Source organism: Tetrapisispora phaffii, chromosome 5 (genome assembly GCF_000236905.1).
Source record: "Tetrapisispora phaffii CBS 4417 chromosome 5, complete genome".
NCBI classification, from domain to species: Eukaryota; Fungi; Ascomycota; class Saccharomycetes; order Saccharomycetales; family Saccharomycetaceae; genus Tetrapisispora; species Tetrapisispora phaffii.
This window is the reverse complement of record NC_016524.1, coordinates 145,575-165,596: the sequence shown is the minus strand read 5'-3', so window position 1 is coordinate 165,596 and position 20,022 is coordinate 145,575. Positions and strand designations below refer to the sequence as shown.

The window sequence follows — 20,022 nt, the reverse complement described above, 5'->3', positions numbered from 1 at the left end:
CAAAACTTTTCATGTTCGTAAAGTAAAAATCCATCACTCTAATTCAACAAAGGAATAGGATCCTTGGCAAATATAAAATTAAAATATATAGCAACATTAACTATAGTATAACGTTCCAGGCAGATAACGCCATTCAACTCACATAACAGTTTGTAAGAATGAACCTTTTGACATTTTACAATTTTTCTGCATTGCGATCGTTTCGTTACTCTCGACGAAAATTTGAGTGAAATTGATACTAATAACGAGATATCGACTCACTCTCGGGCATCTCGATAAATATTGAAATTGATGTAAAAATCATTATTCACAAACAATGAAATTTATTTGTCATCGACAAAAATTTGATATTGTTTAATGTTTGATGTTTGATGAACGTATACGGTTGTTTGTAATATGCCTTTGTACATGTTTACATTGATATTTAAGGATTGTTTGTATTTAATTATAGTTATGTATTTGGGTTTTGTCGTTTCTCTGTTAGAATCTTAAAATAAATTAACAACAAAGAAATTAGCTTGACAGTTCTTTACTAGACATGTCTGAATCTACCTATTTCTCATTCCCAAGGGAAGAAGAAAAAGTTCTTGCCTTTTGGGAAGAAATTGATGCTTTCCATAGGTCTATGGAATTGACAAAGGATAAGCCTGAGTTTTCGTTTTTTGACGGTCCTCCATTCGCAACAGGTACTCCTCATTATGGTCATATCTTAGCCTCTACTGTCAAGGATATTGTTCCAAGATACGCTACTATGACTGGTCACCATGTCGAAAGAAGATTCGGTTGGGATACTCATGGTTTACCAATTGAACATATCATTGACAAGAAATTGGGTATCAACAGTAAAGAAGACGTCTTTAAATACGGTATTGAAAACTATAACAACGATTGTAGAGATATTGTCATGACTTATGCCGATGAATGGAGAAAAACTATTGGTCGTGTTGGTCGTTGGATCGATTTCGACAATGATTACAAAACTATGTACCCAACTTTCATGGAATCAGTCTGGTGGGCTTTCAAGGAATTGCACAAGAAAGATCAAGTCTATCGTGGTTTCAGAGTTATGCCTTACTCCACTGGTTTGACTACTCCTTTAAGTAATTTCGAAGCTCAACAAAACTATAAAGATGTTAATGACCCAGCTGTCACTATTGGTTTCAGCGTTGTCGGACAAGAAAAGACACAATTAGTTGCTTGGACTACTACTCCATGGACTTTACCATCTAATTTGGCTTTATGTGTTAACCCAGAATTCGAATATGTTAAAATTTACGATGAAAACAAAGATCAATACTTTATTTTATTAGAAAGTTTGGTTAAATCTTTATATAAGAAACCGGCTGCTGAAAAATTCAAGGTTGTTGAAAAAATTAAAGGTTCTGACTTAGTTGGTTTGAAGTACGAACCTTTATTCCCATACTATAAGGAGGATTTCGCTGACTCTGCTTTCAGAGTTGTTGGTGACTCTTACGTTACTAGTGATTCTGGTACCGGTATTGTTCATAATGCACCAGCCTTTGGTGAAGAAGATTACAATGTCTGTTTGAAAAATGCTATTATCAAGGAAGACGGTGAAATTCCAAACCCTGTCGATGACAATGGTAAATTCACTGACAACATCACCGATTTCAAAGGTATGTATGTCAAAGATGCCGATAAAGAAATCATCAAATACTTGACTGCCTCAGGTAACTTGTTATTGGCCTCTCAAATTCGCCATTCTTACCCATTCTGTTGGAGATCCGATACTCCATTGTTATACCGTACTGTTCCAGCTTGGTTCGTCCGTGTTAAGGAAATTGTCCCACAAATGTTGGATTCTGTAATGAAATCTAACTGGGTTCCAAACAACATTAAGGAAAAGAGATTCGCCAACTGGATTGCCAATGCTCGTGACTGGAATGTTTCCAGAAACAGATACTGGGGTACTCCTATCCCATTATGGGTCTCTGAAGATTACGAAGAAATTGTCTGTATTGGTTCTATCCAAGAATTAGAAGAATTATCTGGTGTGACTGGTATCAAGGACTTGCATCGTGATATTATTGATAAAATCACTATTCCATCTAAACAAGGTAAGGGTGACTTAAAGAGAGTTGAAGAAGTCTTTGACTGTTGGTTTGAATCTGGTTCTATGCCATATGCTTCTCAACATTACCCATTTGAAAACGCTGAAAAATTCAACCAAAGAGTTCCAGCTAATTTCATCAGTGAAGGTTTAGATCAAACTAGAGGTTGGTTCTACACTTTAAGTGTTTTAGGTACTCATTTATTCGGAACAGTTCCATATCAAAATGTTATTGTTTCCGGTATTATTTTAGCTGCTGATGGTAGAAAAATGTCTAAATCGTTAAAGAACTACCCAGATCCAAATATTATTTTAGAACAATACGGTGCGGATGCTCTGAGATTATATTTAATCAACTCTCCAGTTTTAAAAGCTGAAAGTTTGAAATTTAAAGAAGAAGGTGTTAAGGAAGTTGTTTCTAAAGTATTATTACCATGGTGGAACTCTTACAAGTTCTTGGAAGGTCAGATCGCTTTACTATCCAAGACTTCTGACCTAAAGTTTAAATGGGATCCAACAGTTAAATCTAATAACGTTATGGACAGATGGTTATTGGCTTCTATTCAATCATTAGTTCAGTATATTGACGGAGAAATGGCTGATTATAGATTATACACTGTTGTACCAAGATTACTACATTTCATTGATGAATTGACCAACTGGTACATCAGATTCAACCGTCGTCGTTTAAAGGGTGAAAACGGTGTTGATGACTGTTTAAAGGCTTTAAACTCCTTATTTGAAGCTCTATTTACATTCATCCGTGCTATGGCTCCATTTACCCCATTCTTAGCTGATACCATATACATGAAGATGAAGGAATTCATTCCAAAGGATATTTTATCCGAATTCGGTTCTGACGACAGATCTGTTCATTTCTTATCCTATCCGATCGTAAAGAAGGAATTATTTGATGAAAAGATCGAAGTTGCTGTTTCTAGAATGCAAACTGTTATCGAATTAGGTAGAAACATCAGAGAAAAGAAGACTATTTCATTGAAGACTCCATTAAAGAGCTTAGTTATTTTACATAATGATGATGAATACTTGAAGGATGTTGAAGATCTAAAGGAATATATTATTGAAGAATTAAATGTTCGTGACGTTATCATTACCAAAGACGAAGATAAATATGGTGTTGAATACAGGGTTGTTGCTGACTGGCCAATCTTAGGTAAGAAATTAAAGAAAGACGCTAAGAAGGTCAAGGATGCATTACCAAATGTTACTTCTGTACAGGTACGGGAATATTTAGGTACTGGTGAATTAGATGTCGCTGGTATTAAATTAGTCAAGGGTGATCTAAATGCTATTAGAGGTTTGCCAGAATCTAAAGTTCAAGATGGTCAAGAAACCAGAACTGACCACGAAGTCTTGATTATCTTAGATACCAAAATTTACCCAGAATTAAAGACTGAAGGTTTAGCCAGAGAGTTAGTTAACAGAATCCAAAAATTGAGAAAGAAGTCCGGTTTAGAAGCCACTGATGATGTCTTAGTTGAATATGAATTGACAAAAGACACTATTGACTTTGAAGACATTGTTAAGGAGCATAAAGAAATGTTAACCAAGACTTGTAGATCTGAAATTAAGAAATCTGACAACTCTAGAGCCGACCCTATTGCTGATGAAGAGCAAACTATTAATGACACTGTCTTCAAGTTAAAGATCTTCAGAATATAATGTTGATTGGATTAAGGTCTTTTCCTGAGCTCAACAATCTTTCTTATATTTGGATTTTTCTTTACTGCTATTGATAATTGTATATTATAAGTAACATACGCAAGCTAATATAGATATATATGAATGCATATATAATTTTGATAATTTATTTATAACATTACCCATTGAAGTCTCAGAAGATTTGATATAAAAGTTTCTTATATATTATGCATAATTGAATTTTTAACTTGTTGTCTCAACGTTTTTCTAAGGAATTTTGAAAAATATTCATTTGAGAAGCTGAAATGAGTGTGCAATCGATAATAAGTATTCTCTGTTGATAAACTCGTAGGTTGCCAACATGTTATTTAAGTAATAAAGTAACTCAGTCCAATATATATTGGGTGTTGTTGAGTGTTGCCGGAGAGAGTTTACTGTGCCTAGTTTTGTAGATTTTTTTGTTTGCAAGTGAAGTGCAAGTGAAGATATGTGCATATTGAGAACAGCACTGGCGACAAAGAAATGATAAAAATAGTAAAACAATAGGTAAACTATGAAAGGTGAAGAAGCTGACAGTGCCAAACGGGTTGAATCAAACTCGGTGGTGGATAGTGTAATCAATAACAGGAAAACCAAGAAGAATGTTGAAAGTAGGTTACGAACGAGCGTAGATGACTTAAAATTGGCTAGAAAAAGAATCAAAGAAGGCAAACTGATGAAGAACAGAGGAGGGAGTGCAGGTATGGAAGTCTTTGTTATGAGAAGTGAGTACGAACATCAAACAAGAGAAATAAAAAAAGAAGCCCAAAAAAATGAACCCTCGGAACAACTAATTAATGAAATTGAACAGGAGAATGAAATAGAAACTAAAGAAACCTTATCCGACGATGAATTACTCGAGATATTAGACCAGTTCGAAATCAAGAAAAATTTACAGCGAGAACTAGAAGTGGAACTAGCCAATCTATCGATCCAATAATACAGAAACCCACGTATTTAAACTCAAATGCATTTTACTATCAGTTCTAGTTAATGCTTCATCACTAGGATCAGTAGGACATATCATAGAATACAAATACAATTACTTATATCATCGACCTTGCAACTTCTGAAATTGATCTTCGACTCTCAATATAGGTTATAAGATCGTAATAGTATATGAACGTTAGTGAGATGAGATGGTGACATCCTTAAGATTTACCCATTTGGTGAATCCGCCAGTCACATGACCCGCGCCTACCATAATCACGGTTGTTTTTTGAGGATTTGGGAAACTTACAAACCCTCAAATATTTAAAGGGAAGAAAATATATAAATAGAGTAAAATAATCCTTTTTTACTTTATTGTTTTACTTTTATCCTCTCTGTAAGGGGTTATTTGTGTTTTGCTTTATTTTATATTTTTAATAGTTGATAGATAGATATATAGTCATTTTCTTGATTTGAACAAGAAAGTGAAAAACTATCATTCAAGATACATTTTGAAATTTTAATAAGCTTCTATTAAGATCACAAAGAATAACGAGATAATTTTATATTAGAAAAAATATATCATACACAACACCAGTATACTGAAAAGCTATGAAATCAAGTTTTAAGTCAGAATATCCTTTCGAAAAGAGAAAAGCAGAGTCCAGCAGAATTACAGAGAAGTTCCAGAACAGAATTCCTGTTATATGTGAGAAGGCTGAGAAGTCAGACATTCCTGAGATTGACAAACGTAAATATTTGGTGCCATCAGACCTAACAGTGGGACAGTTCGTATACGTGATAAGGAAAAGAATAATGTTACCTGCAGAAAAGGCTATCTTTATTTTTGTTAATGACACTTTGCCGCCAACCGCAGCGCTAATGTCTGCAGTTTACCAAGAACATAAGGATAAGGATGGTTTCTTGTATGTAACATACTCAGGTGAAAACACGTTTGGTGGTAATTGAGAACTAGAAAAAATTTATTCTTTTGTTTAGTCTCAAAAATTATTTTTAATAAAAAAAACAAATACAGAGGAAGAAAGGGAACTAGGAAATATCCATCATTTTTCCTATTAATTTCAAGTGTTTTACTTTAATTTACAGCATATACTTTGTTTTAGAGATTCTCTAATATCAAATTATGTATTACAAGATACTATCTTACTTTAGCTCAAAAAATAGATGAAGGGAATGCGTTACGCAAGAACCGTGGAAAAGAAAAATGTTTCTTAATCACTATCAATTATTACTGCCCAACGTCATTTCAAAATATCAGGCCTTTCTATATTACCTGATTTTTGGAAAATATAAGTTTAAACCAACACATTAAGTATGTAAACTCTTTACTTTTCCGGTTCTTTCTTTTACCTTTTTTTTTTGCTACAATGGATGACACAGTCACATTAATCTGCTGAAATTTCAAAGAATCTGTTTGCAAAAGAACCTACAATTTATCGACGTATTGAACTAAAAAAAAACTACGGCAATGGTAATGGTAACAACAAGTATTAAACACTGTGGAATAAATCAAGCTATCTGAGGAAAGTAAACTGACTACTCATTCGTATCCTATAATTAAAGAACGAAAAGGTTCATTCCAAGTTTTAAATATAATTCTTTACTTCCAGAATTTCACACATACTATTATGTTCAATCTTATCCAATAAATTATATAAATCCTATTATTTATTCTAATACATATAATGTTTTTTTTAATAATACTTGGCCTCACTACTTTTGAAATCGTTAACGATCATTGATAAAACATACAAAAAAGTTAACAAATTAGCCGCCGAAGATTTTTAAAAGTTTAAAAGTACATCTACATTTTAAGGTTAAGAGTTTATAATAAGATAAGTATTTTAAGTTTAGTGTGAAACGACTCAATATTGATTAATATATCCGTAATTAGCGTAGGTATTGAGTTCTCTTTGTACTAAATAATGGTAAAGAAAAATGGTCCAAATGGAAGATTAAGCCATCAGAAGCCCTTAGGTAGTAAGAATGTTAATGTGGTTAGAAATTTAAAAGGTGCTGGGAAACAAGATAATCAGATCAAGTCATCTAGAGTGAAAGTACAGAAGGCCACACATTTGCACAATGGAAGCTTGCTAGAGGAAACATTATTACATCCATTGACAGGTAAGCAATCAGCTACCAAAAATATAGATACGCAATCGAAGAGAACCGACAATGAGATGAACAAACCTTTAGAAACAGAGTATAAGATGTCAGATGATGGAACAAAGACTTCAATAGTAAATAAACTAGCTTCTAATCATCCAAATAGTGTCCAAAAAATAGAAGACGACAGATGGTTATCAACACTAAGTGAAGAAAATTTATTGAGTTTACAAAGAGAAATATCGCAATTGGAGGGGATGCAGTTTAATTGTGATCATGAGTTTTGCCATAACTTAGACTCGACTTTGAAAAAATCTGACTTAAATATAGGCAATTTTAGAGTTTGGTTCCTATTTGACTTGGAGATGACAGCAGATGGTCTTATAAATCTAAGAAATGCATGTTATCAAAAGTTCATCTATAATAAAGTTGATATTGCATGGACTAAATCAAATATTTTAAAAAATACCAATAGTAGTAAACAATTACCGTGTATTCAGTCAGATAGTCTTGAGTTCTTTCCTCTAGAACAAATTTCTTTGAGGAATATTGAAATTGATTTGAAAAACAATTCAGAGGATAATAGGAAAAACTCTAATCGATTAACTGATTTTTCAGTGAATATAGTATCGATGCTTGAGTCTGACGAGGAAGAAGAAGTCAAACATAATCATATGATCAGAAACAAAAAAATTGCACCTACAATTTTATCAAGCAGAAACAAAAAGAGATATTTGATGCTGAAACTATAAATCTAAGTGAACTACTAGCCAGTGATCAAAGTAATAAGGATGTGTCTTCGATCCTAGAACAAGATGATACAAATTTCACAAACCTCACTAAAAATAAACAGACCGGTCCGCACTCAACTGTGGAAGAAATTCAAAAAGGTGTCACAAATTCAAAAAAGAGACGTCTGAGTAGATTAGAGAATAAAGTTAAAACATTAGAAGGGTTTGTTATTCCAAAATTAGGAAAACCTTCAAAATATAGTACAAAGGAGTGATAATAATTTTCCAGTTTTCATAATAAATTATATTTACTATTTGGTTATGGAATTGGTATTAAGCTTGAAAGTGAAAAGAAGGCAAAAACAACATAAAAAAAAAGTGATCAAAACAATAATTTATTTTTCAATGTCAATTAGCATCCTCAAAAAATGTTTCACCGTAACTTGATTATATTATATTGAGCGTTTGGTGAAACTATTGTTCAATTACCTTAAATCATTCATCTTTTAATAACATATACCTATGAAATAAACACATTCTAAATATTTTTCTAAAAGAGATTTATAGGAACATAAAAAAATGTACTAACTGTAATTTTAACCATATTGGAAAACAGATTTAATCTCCAACTATCATACATGCAATTGTAGTAGCAGTTATATAATACCATTTCTAATTTAATTATTAGTTTTACTTTTCCAATAATTGGAAAACCTTTCATTAAATATAGTAAATTTTTATGGACTGAACAAACAGTTCAACTCCAAACACTCATGTCGTTGTTCCAAATGCCGAAAGTTCCGTTAACAGACGTGGAAGAACTTAAATCCGCATTTGAAGAGCCCCAAAGAAAAGAAGAGTCATCCATTAGCATCATATTTGAGTTGGAAATGCTTGAAGGTGGTTCAACCTCTGGGTTAGTTTTTCCCTTTTCTCCAGTATTAGATGTTTCTTTGTTTTCCGTACCATGCTGAGTAGGTAAAGCATCATTTTGAGAAACTTTTAAAGGAGAAATTGAAGTGAATGATAATGTTTTTTGAAATTCATTTATCATATTCGGCGTTGATAATCCGCTCATTAAATCGAGATTGGTAGACAATGCTAATGGATTATTTCCCATGGAGGCAGAGACACTTGAATTTGGCAGAATTGAGTTACCTAAATAATTTGAATATGGCGTAGGAGCAGCAACATTGGCTGAAGATAAATTATTTTTCAAATCTGAATGATTCTGAAACATATAATCAAAGTTATTAGAAGAAAATGAAGATCCTCCAGCTAAAGAATTGTTTATGGAGCTGTTCATCAATGTAGTTGTATTTCCAACCAATTTAGATGTTGATTGAAAATCTGAGTTTTCCGAACTTCCAAAAAACATAGGATTCATCTTTGTCAAGGAACCTGTACTATCATTCCTTGTGTTATTATAATACATTGGTGAATAAGTTTTCTTGAAATGAGTTGCCAAATTGGTATTTTGTATATATGGATTATTACTGGCATTTTTACCTCCATTTTTAAGACTATCATTATCATTTTTACTGATATCTTTGTTCCTGCTAGTATTGTCATTATTACTATTATTAGAGTCTGAAGTGACTTTAAAATTCAAATTACTATAATTAGCATACCCTTGTTCACCATAGTTCCCCTTTTTGATGTTGTATCCGTCATTCCCTACCCAATTATTATAAATTTCACCTGAACCCAAATTACCCTTATTTTTATTACTATTATTACTATTATTACTCTTATTGTTATTATTATTATCGCTATTATCACTATTACTATTACTATTATTATGCATCATATTGTCATATTGACTGCCTGACATGCCATGTTCATTATGTGAATCATATTTATAAGAATGATTATTTCTGTACCCGTTATGGCGAATGATTCCATCGTTATTAAATCTACCTTGATTACCTGATGATTGAACGTAAGTAGATCCATATGAGGTTTTTGAAGTCGATTTCCTGCTACGATAATCCTTCAAGTAAATGTCCATATCCTCCATCTGCGATAGAAAGGCAACATTGACTATCTCTCCTGGCATTATATAATATCGAACCAATATATTACCTGAACTCAAATATTTACAAAAAAAATCGACAAATGTTATATGCAAATAATACCCAAAAAATAAAAAAAATATAAATCCTTTAACAATGAAAAAAAACCTATTGTTAACCAATATAATCTATAAATGAAAAAAATACAGATCGCTTAATTCACCAAATCAAAGATTATATACTATCACTTCACAACGATTCCAACTTTCGACGTGAGTACCTTAGTTACTATACTAATCTGCTCTAATTCCTATACACCAAACAATTACTCTGACGAACTCAATTGTACAGGATATATAATATTTAAATATAACAGCTTTTGCAGATAAATTAATATCCTGGTTTAACCTTTTCCAATGATTTATAGACAGTTATTATATTACCTTCCACTCTCATTCAGTATTAATGTTTACCAAAAAATCGATGCCCATGAACTTAAAAAATTTTATTGTGAGGAACCCACTCACTGATTATTCACAACTCACTCAATTGAATCGATGACGATGAATTTTTTCCAAATTTAAAAGCACGTGATCTTTTGAAAACCAAACAAGTATGTGGGAGGCGGGTAACGTGTAGGTGAATGGTAACTTGAACTGAATGGTAGATGATGGTGGGAACGATTACAAGATGGATACAAGAACTTTTGATGGCTCCTTGATAGATTTATGTATGCAGCTTGCTATATTCAAGTTCATTGGATGGTATTTCACGTTGAGCCTTTCCGAGAGAGACAGTACCGTCTCTTCCTCTGTTCAACTTTTTAATCATTATATGAATATTTTTATTTCGTATTTATCTAACAGTCTATATTCTATAATGTCTACGTTTTACTAATGGAGAAAACTATTTCTTTCTTTCTTGGACTTCTGCGTCTGTGGTTGGATGCAGCTTTATGACGTTTGGATAGCCTTGTTTGTTACCGCCATAGCCTTGGAACCAGTCATAACTTAATGCATATGCTAAAACAGAACCGTTTCTGTTAAAATTCACCACTGGAATAGTCGCATTCTGGCTTGGGAATGCCTTTAGTCTGTGTCTGTGGTCTTTATCCCAGAAGTGGAAGGTTCCGTCACTACCAGCTGTAGCAAACGATCCATAGACTGGGTGAACTGCTATACTATTGACTGGATAAATGTTAGCATGCATTGAATTATTATTTTGATTTTGACGGTGACATTTGAATGAAAACCCAAGATTTTTTTGTTGCATATCGTCAACGTATCTGATTGCACATCTACCTTCGATCGAACCAATTGCATAACTATCACCTCTATTGAAACATGCTATTGCCCTTGTTTGCCATTTTAATGGTGATAAAAAAGTCTTGAATATATTTCCAGGACTATTTAGATCAATAATACATATATTTCTATCCGCTGTTCCCACTACCAATAATTTATCTTTACTATCCATAGAATAAACTCTTTCAGGTAACATCACTGTAGAGATTGGTTGAGGTTGTCTTAAATCCCAATATTTTAATGTCTTATCCCATGAACCCGTTACTAAACATTCTTGATTTGAAGGTCCACAATTTACAAACCTTAAGCTCTTAACGGCTGCATTATGTGTTCCAAGTTGTTGATTTTGCCCACTTGCTACATCATATATTTTTATAGCGTTATCACAACCACCGGATGCAACTTTTGTACCATCGCTGGACCATCTGGTACACAAGACAGGAGCTGCATGTTCATATTGAGCTCTGCCTTGTGGATTTCCACCTTGTGCATCCCATATACGCACTTTATTATCCCATGAACTCACACTGAATAAAAAGTCTTGTTGTGGAGAGAATGCAATGTCAGATATTGAATCTTCTGCCGGGTTATTGATAACAATATCATTCATTAAATCTTTATCAGCTGCCATAGTTTGATTGGAACTTGTATTTGAACGGAAGAACGACATGATGCCCAAATTTATAATGGTATTTTAAAGTCTTCAAATAAAAATTCGTTTACTTTCTAACGAGTCTCTGCTGCAACCAGAAAACAATTCTATATCGGATATCGCACCAATTAACTGTAAACACCACTCTAAAACTATTGCTTCAAGTTACTTGAGTTTTATTGATATTGATTTATTAGTTTTAACTAAAATTCATTTCAAATTATAGTGTTCTTTATTTGAAAAGTTCAAAGTTGTTAGAAATTATAGAACCGAACCCTTCGTTCACAATGATGTAACTTAAAGCTAAGAAGTTGCAAGGTAATGATGGTTTGATTTGATTCCTGAAGTTGGTTTAATAGTTTTAAAGCACCAATCATACTAAGATAAAATATTAATATATCAATATATTCAATTCACAAAACAATTTATGTTGGTTGGGTTCATTTAGGTTGCGATCTTTATCGAGTGACAAATAAAAATGGACAGATTTTTATAGTAAAAATTTTATTTTAAAATATACAAAATATATATAATGAAGTATACTTATTTTCCGTTTAAGCCTAAACAATTGGTATGTAGTAAAATACAGTCATGATGAAAAAATTTTGAGAACTTAAAATATTCATTGAATTATATTCATAAACACAAACATAATCATTTATTGATATTAAGTTAGTCTAGGTTATGCGATCACTGGAGCCAAGACTGGGTCCTTAACAACAACACCGCTGTATGTATTATTGATGTACTTCAATAATTCCACAATCTTTTGTTTAATATCGTCAGTTTGGAATTGTTTTAATCTTTCTAGATTTTCTTCTCTACCTAAAGTGGATTCTTGTTCTAATTTAATTCTTTCAGCATCCTTTGTGAAAACCGCAGCAAAGAATTCAATAACCTTTGGAGTCATGTTAGTAATGACAGCATTGTTATCTTGGTATAATTTCATGATAACTTGGAAGATCGGAGTGTATTCTTCAAAACCAGTTTTTAATGGCAGATGTGCAAATAAAGCTGGGATAGTTTGCTCTAATGGAACTAGATTTTCATGTTTTAAGATCATTCTAGCAACACAACCACTAGCGTTGGCAAAAGCTCTATCGATGATTTCTCTAGTAGCTTCATCGTCATCAGCAGCCAAAGATTTTTGATCAGCAGTGCTTAATAGTTCGTACATGGCTTTTAAAACAGCACCATAGATAGAAGAAATATCGAATGAAGCATATTCACACAATAAACCGACACCATAAGCAGCATTACCTCTAACTTCTAATGATTTATCACTGGTTAATCTTACAATCATGGCTTCCAACATTTCTTGAATGTATGGACTACCTTCCTTCATACCTAAAACGATTTCTGATGTAGCACCGATAGCGGAGGATCTCTTATTTTTAGATTTGGATTCATATAATTCAAATAAAACTGGTTTGAAATTTTCGAAGATGCTAGCAAAATCACTGCCTAAAGCATGAGACAAACTAACTAAAACTTCCAGAGCAATATCCAGAAGGGTAGCTTCAGTTTCAGATGCATCTAATTCTTCATCCTTTGGAGCATCTTCTTCAATATCAACAGTTTGACAAGCATGAGTACCGTTTAAGACGCTAAGAACTTGCATACATAAGGTTTCTAAAGAAGAACTGTCACCACTATCCATGATGATAATAGGACCAAATTGCTTAATCATATTGGCTAGATCTTCCATGACGGTAATGACCATAGAAGTTTCAAATTCGTCGTTTAAGTTAGCAATGGAAATGGCTCTAGCAGTTTGGACAACCGCTAAAGAAGTAGCATCAATATAGGAGGTAGCTGGTAAACCCTTTGGGTAACTTTCTGGTTCAATCCTGGAAGATAATAAAACAGCTTTAACAATGTTCCACAAGGTAGCCAAAGCAGTTTCTCTTAGACCATATGATTCATCAACTTGTTCACTCAAAGTCTTTAAAGATTGTTCAACGTATGGTAAGAAGTGTTCTTTAGTACCTAAAGCTAATTCTGATAAAGCAGCAGCAGCAACTTCCTTTTCGTAGGAGATACCTGTGTTAACTGTAAATTTACTTTGTAAATCTTCTTCGGTGGCACCTTCAGCAAAGGCTGATAAATCTTCAGCATCGCCATCGAAATTGAATTGATATTCATCTAATTCTAAAGTTTTGAAAATTTCTGGTAAGATAGTTTTCAAGAAAGGAGCAAAGTTTTCACCGTAAACCTTAGCTAAATTAGCAATGAAAGCATAACCAGATTCTCTTAATCTAGCAGAATCTGTCTTGATAGCCTCATAAGCAGAGTTAACCAATGGCTCAGCATATTCAGAGAAAGCTTCAGATCTGACAGCTCTAGCCATAGTAGAAATATTTTCAAAGGTGATAGCTCTTAATTCAATATCATCTTCGCTCATACCTTCGATTTGAGAACAGTTTTGAATAAATTGTTCTAAGTATTGTACACTTGTCTTAAAGTATGGAATGAAAGCAGATCCAGCAGCAAACGCAGCAGAACCGATAGCTGAAACAACAGCACATCTTAATTTGGATGAGTTGTTGCTTTCTAACATGTAGAATAATTTGTTCATTAATGGTTCCAAGTACTTGGCAATGGCTTCGTATGCAATAAACTCTAATAAACCATCTAAAGCCATAGTAGCGTAATTATAGATAACAACAAATTTAGCTGAATCAATAATATCGATTATTAATGGTAAATACTGTTCGTGGAACTTAGCAACTTCATCTTGTAAGTCAGTAGTCAATTGATGAACACACTTCAAAGCAGCTAAAATCACAACTGGTTCAGCATCTTTTAGACCAGAAATGGTAGCTGGAATAACCTTCTCGAATTGAGATAAGAAGTAATCTGGAGAACCAGTAACAGCGACAGAGATTGCTAATAAAATTGCCCTTCTTTCAAATGGATTGGAAGATTGCAACATGATTGGTAAATGTTCAATTATGACAGTAGAAACTTGAGATGGTGGCAATTCAGCTGAAGCAAAAGCTAATAATCTGATAGCAATTAACGATGGTGTATTTTCTTCGTTTTCACCGGCTTCATCTTCATTGTTTAATTCTTCCTCAACATCAATTTCTTCAGCTGCAATTCTTAAAGCAGTTAGAGTAATTTCTCTACCTAATTTACTTTGAATAATCTTTGATTTTCTGTAAGATAAAGCAGAAATGATGAATTGAATAGCAAAGACTCTGACATCTTCTTCAACTTCGGTGTTTGAAGCAATTTGTAAAGTTAATTTGATCAAGTCAACAATAGTGTTACCAGTCAATTGAGAGTCTAGCAACAGAATATCATTCAAACAGTTGAAAATAGCTTTAGAATTCTTGATATCTTCAGCTTTAATAACAGCATCTAAAGTATTAACGATAGATGGAATTAATGAAGCAAATTTAGTGGCAAATTGTGGGTTGATAGTTTCTTGTTCTTCAATCAAAGCAGAAATATGGTTTAAGGCTTGCGCAGACAAAGATCTTGTTTCCAATGATGTAGTATCATTGATTGTTTGAGCAAACAAGTTTAGGAAATCATCAATGAAAACTGATAAAGATGGAGAGTAGTCTTCTAATAAAGATAGTAAGATAAAGACAGCAATTTGTCTAACGCCTGCATCTTCACCAGACGCAGCCTGAATCAAACTTGGGACTAATTCTGGCCATTTGTTACCTTCTAGTTCTTCGGTACCAATGGAAGCAATAACACGGGCGTTAGAATGACGAATAATTTCTTTATCTTCACTGAAAGCGGTTTGTAATAAAGAGTTTTTCATTTCATTCTTAATAGCATCATCCAAAGTAGACCAATGTTTTGGGACTAATTTTCTTGCTTCAACACCAGCCAATTGTTTCAAAGCATCATCTGAACTATTTTGTAAAATATGAATCAAAGCTGGAACAGTAGTAGCTTGTGTATAATATTGTGATTGCAATGTCTTTGTAGTCTCCTTCAACGAAGCAGAAGAACTTGGTTTAATAATAGCATTCAAAGTTTGCTCAAGTTGAGCTAAAAATTGTTGATCCATCCTGATAATAATATTTCGCGATTTTGTATTTTTATTGGAATATAAAAACACTAATACAGGAAAAAAATAAAAAGAATAAAGTCAACTAGAACTGAATTCGCCAACTCTATATCTTACGGTAACTGCCTATTCAAAATCTAGATAATATTAAAAGTCGGAGTCCCAATATCAAAACAACAATCAAATTGATTATTACCTATATTGTGCAAAAGTATATTCTTATTTTAGGATCCAGAACTGAAAGATCTTGTTAATACCAACCTCAATTGATAATATTTGAATCTTAAGATATTTATAATGAAACCTGACAACAATTATTCACAAAATAATTTACGAGGCCATCGCATCTCATCTCATTTAATGCCATTTCAATCTACTATTCAATAATTTCATCACATCTCATCTCATCACTCTTTCTATTATTATCTTTCTTCTTCATAGCAAACTCGAAAGTTGAAAAAAAAAACTGAAAAAAAATTATTGCATCAAATTTTTTCTATAGCTTCGTAGTTAGTGAGCTTCTGAGATCGAACCTTGTGTAAGGTGAGATGAGATAAGATGAGATGTGATGAGCTACTATAAATTTTCCAGGTTAATTGTCATATACTTTTAATACTATAATGTTTATAGTGAATTTATTATATGCTATTTCCTAAAACTATGAAAGTTATGCATAATGCAAAACGTAAAAAATCATTTGTAAAAATAGGACTTTAAGGTCATTATATATTATGAGTGGAAGAAGAAAGTAATCTCACATGTTCATGCTGAGCTCATATTCGATTTCATCTAGTTTTGCATCAACATTTTCAATTGTAAGCCCAATTAGTTTTCTGTACTTCTCGATCTTATCTGAAGAAGTCATTGTTGCCACAGCATCAGCAATGTTTTTGATGGTCGTTCTTTTCTGTTCTTTTGAGTTTTTAACCTCTTCAATTAACTTTTTGATATCCTCTTTGGCTAGCATTTCAATTGACTGACCATTGTAAGTATTTTTCAATTCACTAGATTCAATATCTTTTACATTTTGTAAATATATCTTATGTTGTGTTCTTTCAAATTTTTCAAGGAATTGTTTCTTTAATGCATCCTTTTCCTCATGAAGACTCTTCAATTTATCATGCAACTCATCGATTTTGTTAATTTTAAAATTTTTACTCATCTGATCAATCAATGTTTTCCTCTGGTTATCAACGCCCTCTAGTTGGTAATTAATGACGTCTACTTTTCTTTTGTTTTTTGAGATTTCTTCTTGCATATTTCTCACATCGCTTTTAATCGATTTATTTAAATTAGATGTGAGAATAGCTAATTTATACGTTTGTTTTACCGAGTTAGATCCAATACTTAAATCATCTTCTATGTCGTGGATGTTTGAGATACTTTCTTCTGTTGTCATATCATTATCAAAAACTGAATTCGAAGGATTACGAGCTTTTGGTTCATTCAATGTAATAGGTTGTTGGAGAACATTCCTTCCCAACTCAGAATTTGATTTGGATTTATAAAGCATTGGAGAATTTTTCAATAAATTATGATGCAATTCATCTGTATCTTTTACCACCGATGAGGTAACTAAATTATCCAATTCTGAAATGTCTTCCATCGTAAAAGTATCATTATTAGAGATTTCATGACCAAGAAGGTTATGCTCATTATTGTTATGTAGTTTTACTCTGTAGGGGCTGTTGATAACATTGATATCCAAATTAGTGTGCTTCTTATGTTCATTATTCAAGTGTTCATATTTTGGTTTATTAGATTGTGGGCTTTGGAAACCTTCTTGTAATTCAATACCTTGCATATATTCTATGTTTTCAATGTCTTCATTAGGTAATAAGTTAAATTTGGATAAAATAGCGGCTGGCGTTTTAGAATCAAAATTTGGTATATCCTTTGAAGCACCAAGTTCAATTAGTTTATTGTATAAATCAATATTCAAGTTCAAAGCGGCTAAATGCAACAAAGTATTTCCCATGTTATCTTGATGATATAAACATAATCTTAACAGAGAGTAATTCTCATTTGCTAAAATCTTGAAAATTGTTTCGATATAGTAGTTAATAACCTGAGGATCTTTTGATTTGTTTACTGACAATTCCACTAGGTAATGTAGTGGAATTCTATTATTATCATCAGATGTAATCAAACACATTTTTAATATAGATATAATTTCGGCAAAAGTACCAGCTTTATAACAATTATTATAGAATATCATTTTTGTAATACAGTTAAAACCTCTTTTATTACTTTTGAAAATGTCGATATTCATAGAGATCAGTAATTTAATTAAAGGAACATTGGACATGGCCGTAGCCCAATGTAATGCAGTGTGGCCTTGATTGTCAACCTCAAAATTAATGTCTAGAGATGCAGGAGGGTGATAAAGTACTAATGGCAACGAGCTCGCATCAATTATATCTTCAGATGATAATGTTTGAAGTATAATTTCTTTGTATTCTTGTTCTGATACAACAGGAATATCATTGGCTGTTATTTTAAATTGAGAATATGGAGTTGATTCCGAAGGAACATGTGTCGAGGATGAAGAAACAGCTGAGTTTGATTGTATGCTTCTGCTACTATTAGGCAATGACAAATTATGAAAATTAGATCCTATCATTTGCTGTTTAATTACCTTAAAATTTTGTTGGGTTTTATCTTGGACTGTAGCATTGCCATTTCTGATCATGCTATTTTCATCATTAAAATCATTATTTTCGTCATCGTCCATTTTTTTCTTTCTTCTCTTCGTATTCTTCGTATTATCCTTAGAGTCTTTATTGTTCATATGAGAGTTATTATAATGCACGGGGTTTACAGACATATGTTCAGAGGAAGTAAATGTTTTGTTACGTGAATCTGGAATAAAAGTTAAGAATGACGATTCTTTTGGATTTTTAGTACCATTTTTTTCAAATTTTAGTTGATCTTTGTTAGAATTAATTGGTTTCCTTACAACGTTCACATTGGAATTAGAATTTAGATTGTTATTGTTATTTACACTGTTATACCCTGAAATAGTTGGGACCGGAAAGAATTGCAAAGGCTTCTGTGTTGCTGAATAACCGTTTGCTGCAAAAGAAGGATTCCTACTAGTATTATTAGTCTCTTTTTGTCCTTCTACATTTGGCACTTCTGTATTACTTAATGTAGATACTGATTCAACTGTGGTATCAATTATAGTATTAGCACTCATATTCCCATTAGAATGAGAGGTGCCGTTAGGTAACTGAGGTGTTTGAAAAACATTACTTAAAGGACTTGGATTAATTCGTAATAATTGACCGGAACCACTACCAAATTTCTTTCTATTTTTTTTATTACCATTAGTCGAAGTTGATGTAGATGAACCTGAAATAACATTATTCTTTTTTGGTGTTTTATTATAGCTTGATGGTGAATTAATCTTCATACCTGGTGAAGTTTTCTTCAAAATACTGTTTTTACTTCTTCTTGGTGGAGGATTATCCGGATCCAACACAAAATTGACCAAAGCTGATATTACCGGATCATCAATATTATACTTCTCAATTAATTCTTTTGTTGAACTTAATGGTATCCACGTACCTTGAAATCTTCCATACCCACCTTGAACTTTTTCATGTTCCATATTCATCGATTCTTTCTCAATGATCTTAGTCCTTTTTGTCTTCGAGAAAGATGCTAACTTCAACACTTGAGTTATATTAACCCAATCATTATTCTTACGTCTCATTACAATTCTGGATTCAAATCCACGCACATAACATTCGTATACATCAATTTCGGAATAAGTAGCGATCTCTATAATTGGTGTATTAGAAGTTAAATTAACCCCCCCTGTGATATTAAGAGTATTAGCACTATAAGGTTGCTGTGTCTGGATGTTGGAACCACTTCCATCATTTTCAGCAGCAAGATATTCCTTCTTCGCCACTAGTTCATTTGATTTAACACCGTCATCATTTGAATTGTTGGCAAACATGACAATTTGGTTATATACCATTTGACAAACCAATCTTCTAGATTCTTCTTAAATTACTATTATGAATATCCAAACACTAGTAGAAGATTTTTCCAATTAAACTTGCAACTTGTATCGATTACTTATAGCAGATTCAATCACGTCGGTATATATATAGTATTAATACAAAATTTATATTAGGTGGTGTTTCTATTTTCTTACTTTTTAAAGATAATCTGCCTTGTAATTATGAATAGCATAAGAACTCGATACTTGTATTACCTTAATATCTCTCGACTTGAATAATAAAACCCAAATAATAATTGTAATCAATATCGAACCGAATCGAATCGAATCGATATCAGTTGCAATTATTATTAGATTATATTACCACCAATCGTCAAATTTTCAGCTCCTACTAATTTCATATTTTTTCCTAATCGGGTCAAACAATTGATATTCGAATCAAAGCGGATTTTTGAAAAATTTCAAAAAAAAAGACCCAAAAAATC

The 20,022-nt window shown here is 32.5% G+C and overlaps 8 protein-coding genes across 8 annotated transcripts; 4 read left to right on the top strand and 4 right to left on the bottom strand.

Moving 5' to 3' along the window:
• Window positions 1-538: 538 nt before the first annotated feature.
• ILS1 (isoleucine--tRNA ligase ILS1) lies at window positions 539-3,754 on the top strand (the record flags this gene model as incomplete). The annotated part of the gene is made up of 1 exon (XM_003685563.1): window positions 539-3,754. One exon carries the CDS (start codon window positions 539-541, stop codon window positions 3,752-3,754), a length of 3,216 nt encoding a protein of 1,071 aa, XP_003685611.1.
• A 532-nt stretch (window positions 3,755-4,286) lies between these two features.
• On the top strand, window positions 4,287-4,712 carry TPHA0E00810 (uncharacterized protein; the record flags this gene model as incomplete). The annotated part of the gene is made up of 1 exon (XM_003685562.1): window positions 4,287-4,712. The coding sequence occupies one exon, from the start codon at window positions 4,287-4,289 to the stop codon at window positions 4,710-4,712; it is 426 nt and encodes a 141-aa protein (XP_003685610.1).
• A 602-nt stretch (window positions 4,713-5,314) lies between these two features.
• On the top strand, window positions 5,315-5,671 carry ATG8 (ubiquitin-like protein ATG8; the record flags this gene model as incomplete). The annotated part of the gene is made up of 1 exon (XM_003685561.1): window positions 5,315-5,671. One exon carries the CDS (start codon window positions 5,315-5,317, stop codon window positions 5,669-5,671), a length of 357 nt encoding a protein of 118 aa, XP_003685609.1.
• Window positions 5,672-6,648: 977 nt separating this feature from the next.
• Window positions 6,649-7,581, top strand: MAM1 (Mam1p; the record flags this gene model as incomplete). Its single annotated transcript, XM_003685560.1, has 1 exon — window positions 6,649-7,581. One exon carries the CDS (start codon window positions 6,649-6,651, stop codon window positions 7,579-7,581), a length of 933 nt encoding a protein of 310 aa, XP_003685608.1.
• A 736-nt stretch (window positions 7,582-8,317) lies between these two features.
• On the bottom strand, window positions 8,318-9,619 carry TPHA0E00780 (uncharacterized protein; the record flags this gene model as incomplete). Its single annotated transcript, XM_003685559.1, has 1 exon — window positions 8,318-9,619. One exon carries the CDS (start codon window positions 9,617-9,619, stop codon window positions 8,318-8,320), a length of 1,302 nt encoding a protein of 433 aa, XP_003685607.1.
• Window positions 9,620-10,481: 862 nt separating this feature from the next.
• On the bottom strand, window positions 10,482-11,549 carry TPHA0E00770 (WD40 repeat domain-containing protein; the record flags this gene model as incomplete). Its single annotated transcript, XM_003685558.1, has 1 exon — window positions 10,482-11,549. The coding sequence occupies one exon, from the start codon at window positions 11,547-11,549 to the stop codon at window positions 10,482-10,484; it is 1,068 nt and encodes a 355-aa protein (XP_003685606.1).
• A 664-nt stretch (window positions 11,550-12,213) lies between these two features.
• KAP123 (karyopherin KAP123) lies at window positions 12,214-15,564 on the bottom strand (the record flags this gene model as incomplete). The annotated part of the gene is made up of 1 exon (XM_003685557.1): window positions 12,214-15,564. One exon carries the CDS (start codon window positions 15,562-15,564, stop codon window positions 12,214-12,216), a length of 3,351 nt encoding a protein of 1,116 aa, XP_003685605.1.
• A 754-nt stretch (window positions 15,565-16,318) lies between these two features.
• On the bottom strand, window positions 16,319-19,552 carry TPHA0E00750 (uncharacterized protein; the record flags this gene model as incomplete). Its single annotated transcript, XM_003685556.1, has 1 exon — window positions 16,319-19,552. The coding sequence occupies one exon, from the start codon at window positions 19,550-19,552 to the stop codon at window positions 16,319-16,321; it is 3,234 nt and encodes a 1,077-aa protein (XP_003685604.1).
• Window positions 19,553-20,022: the final 470 nt, after the last annotated feature.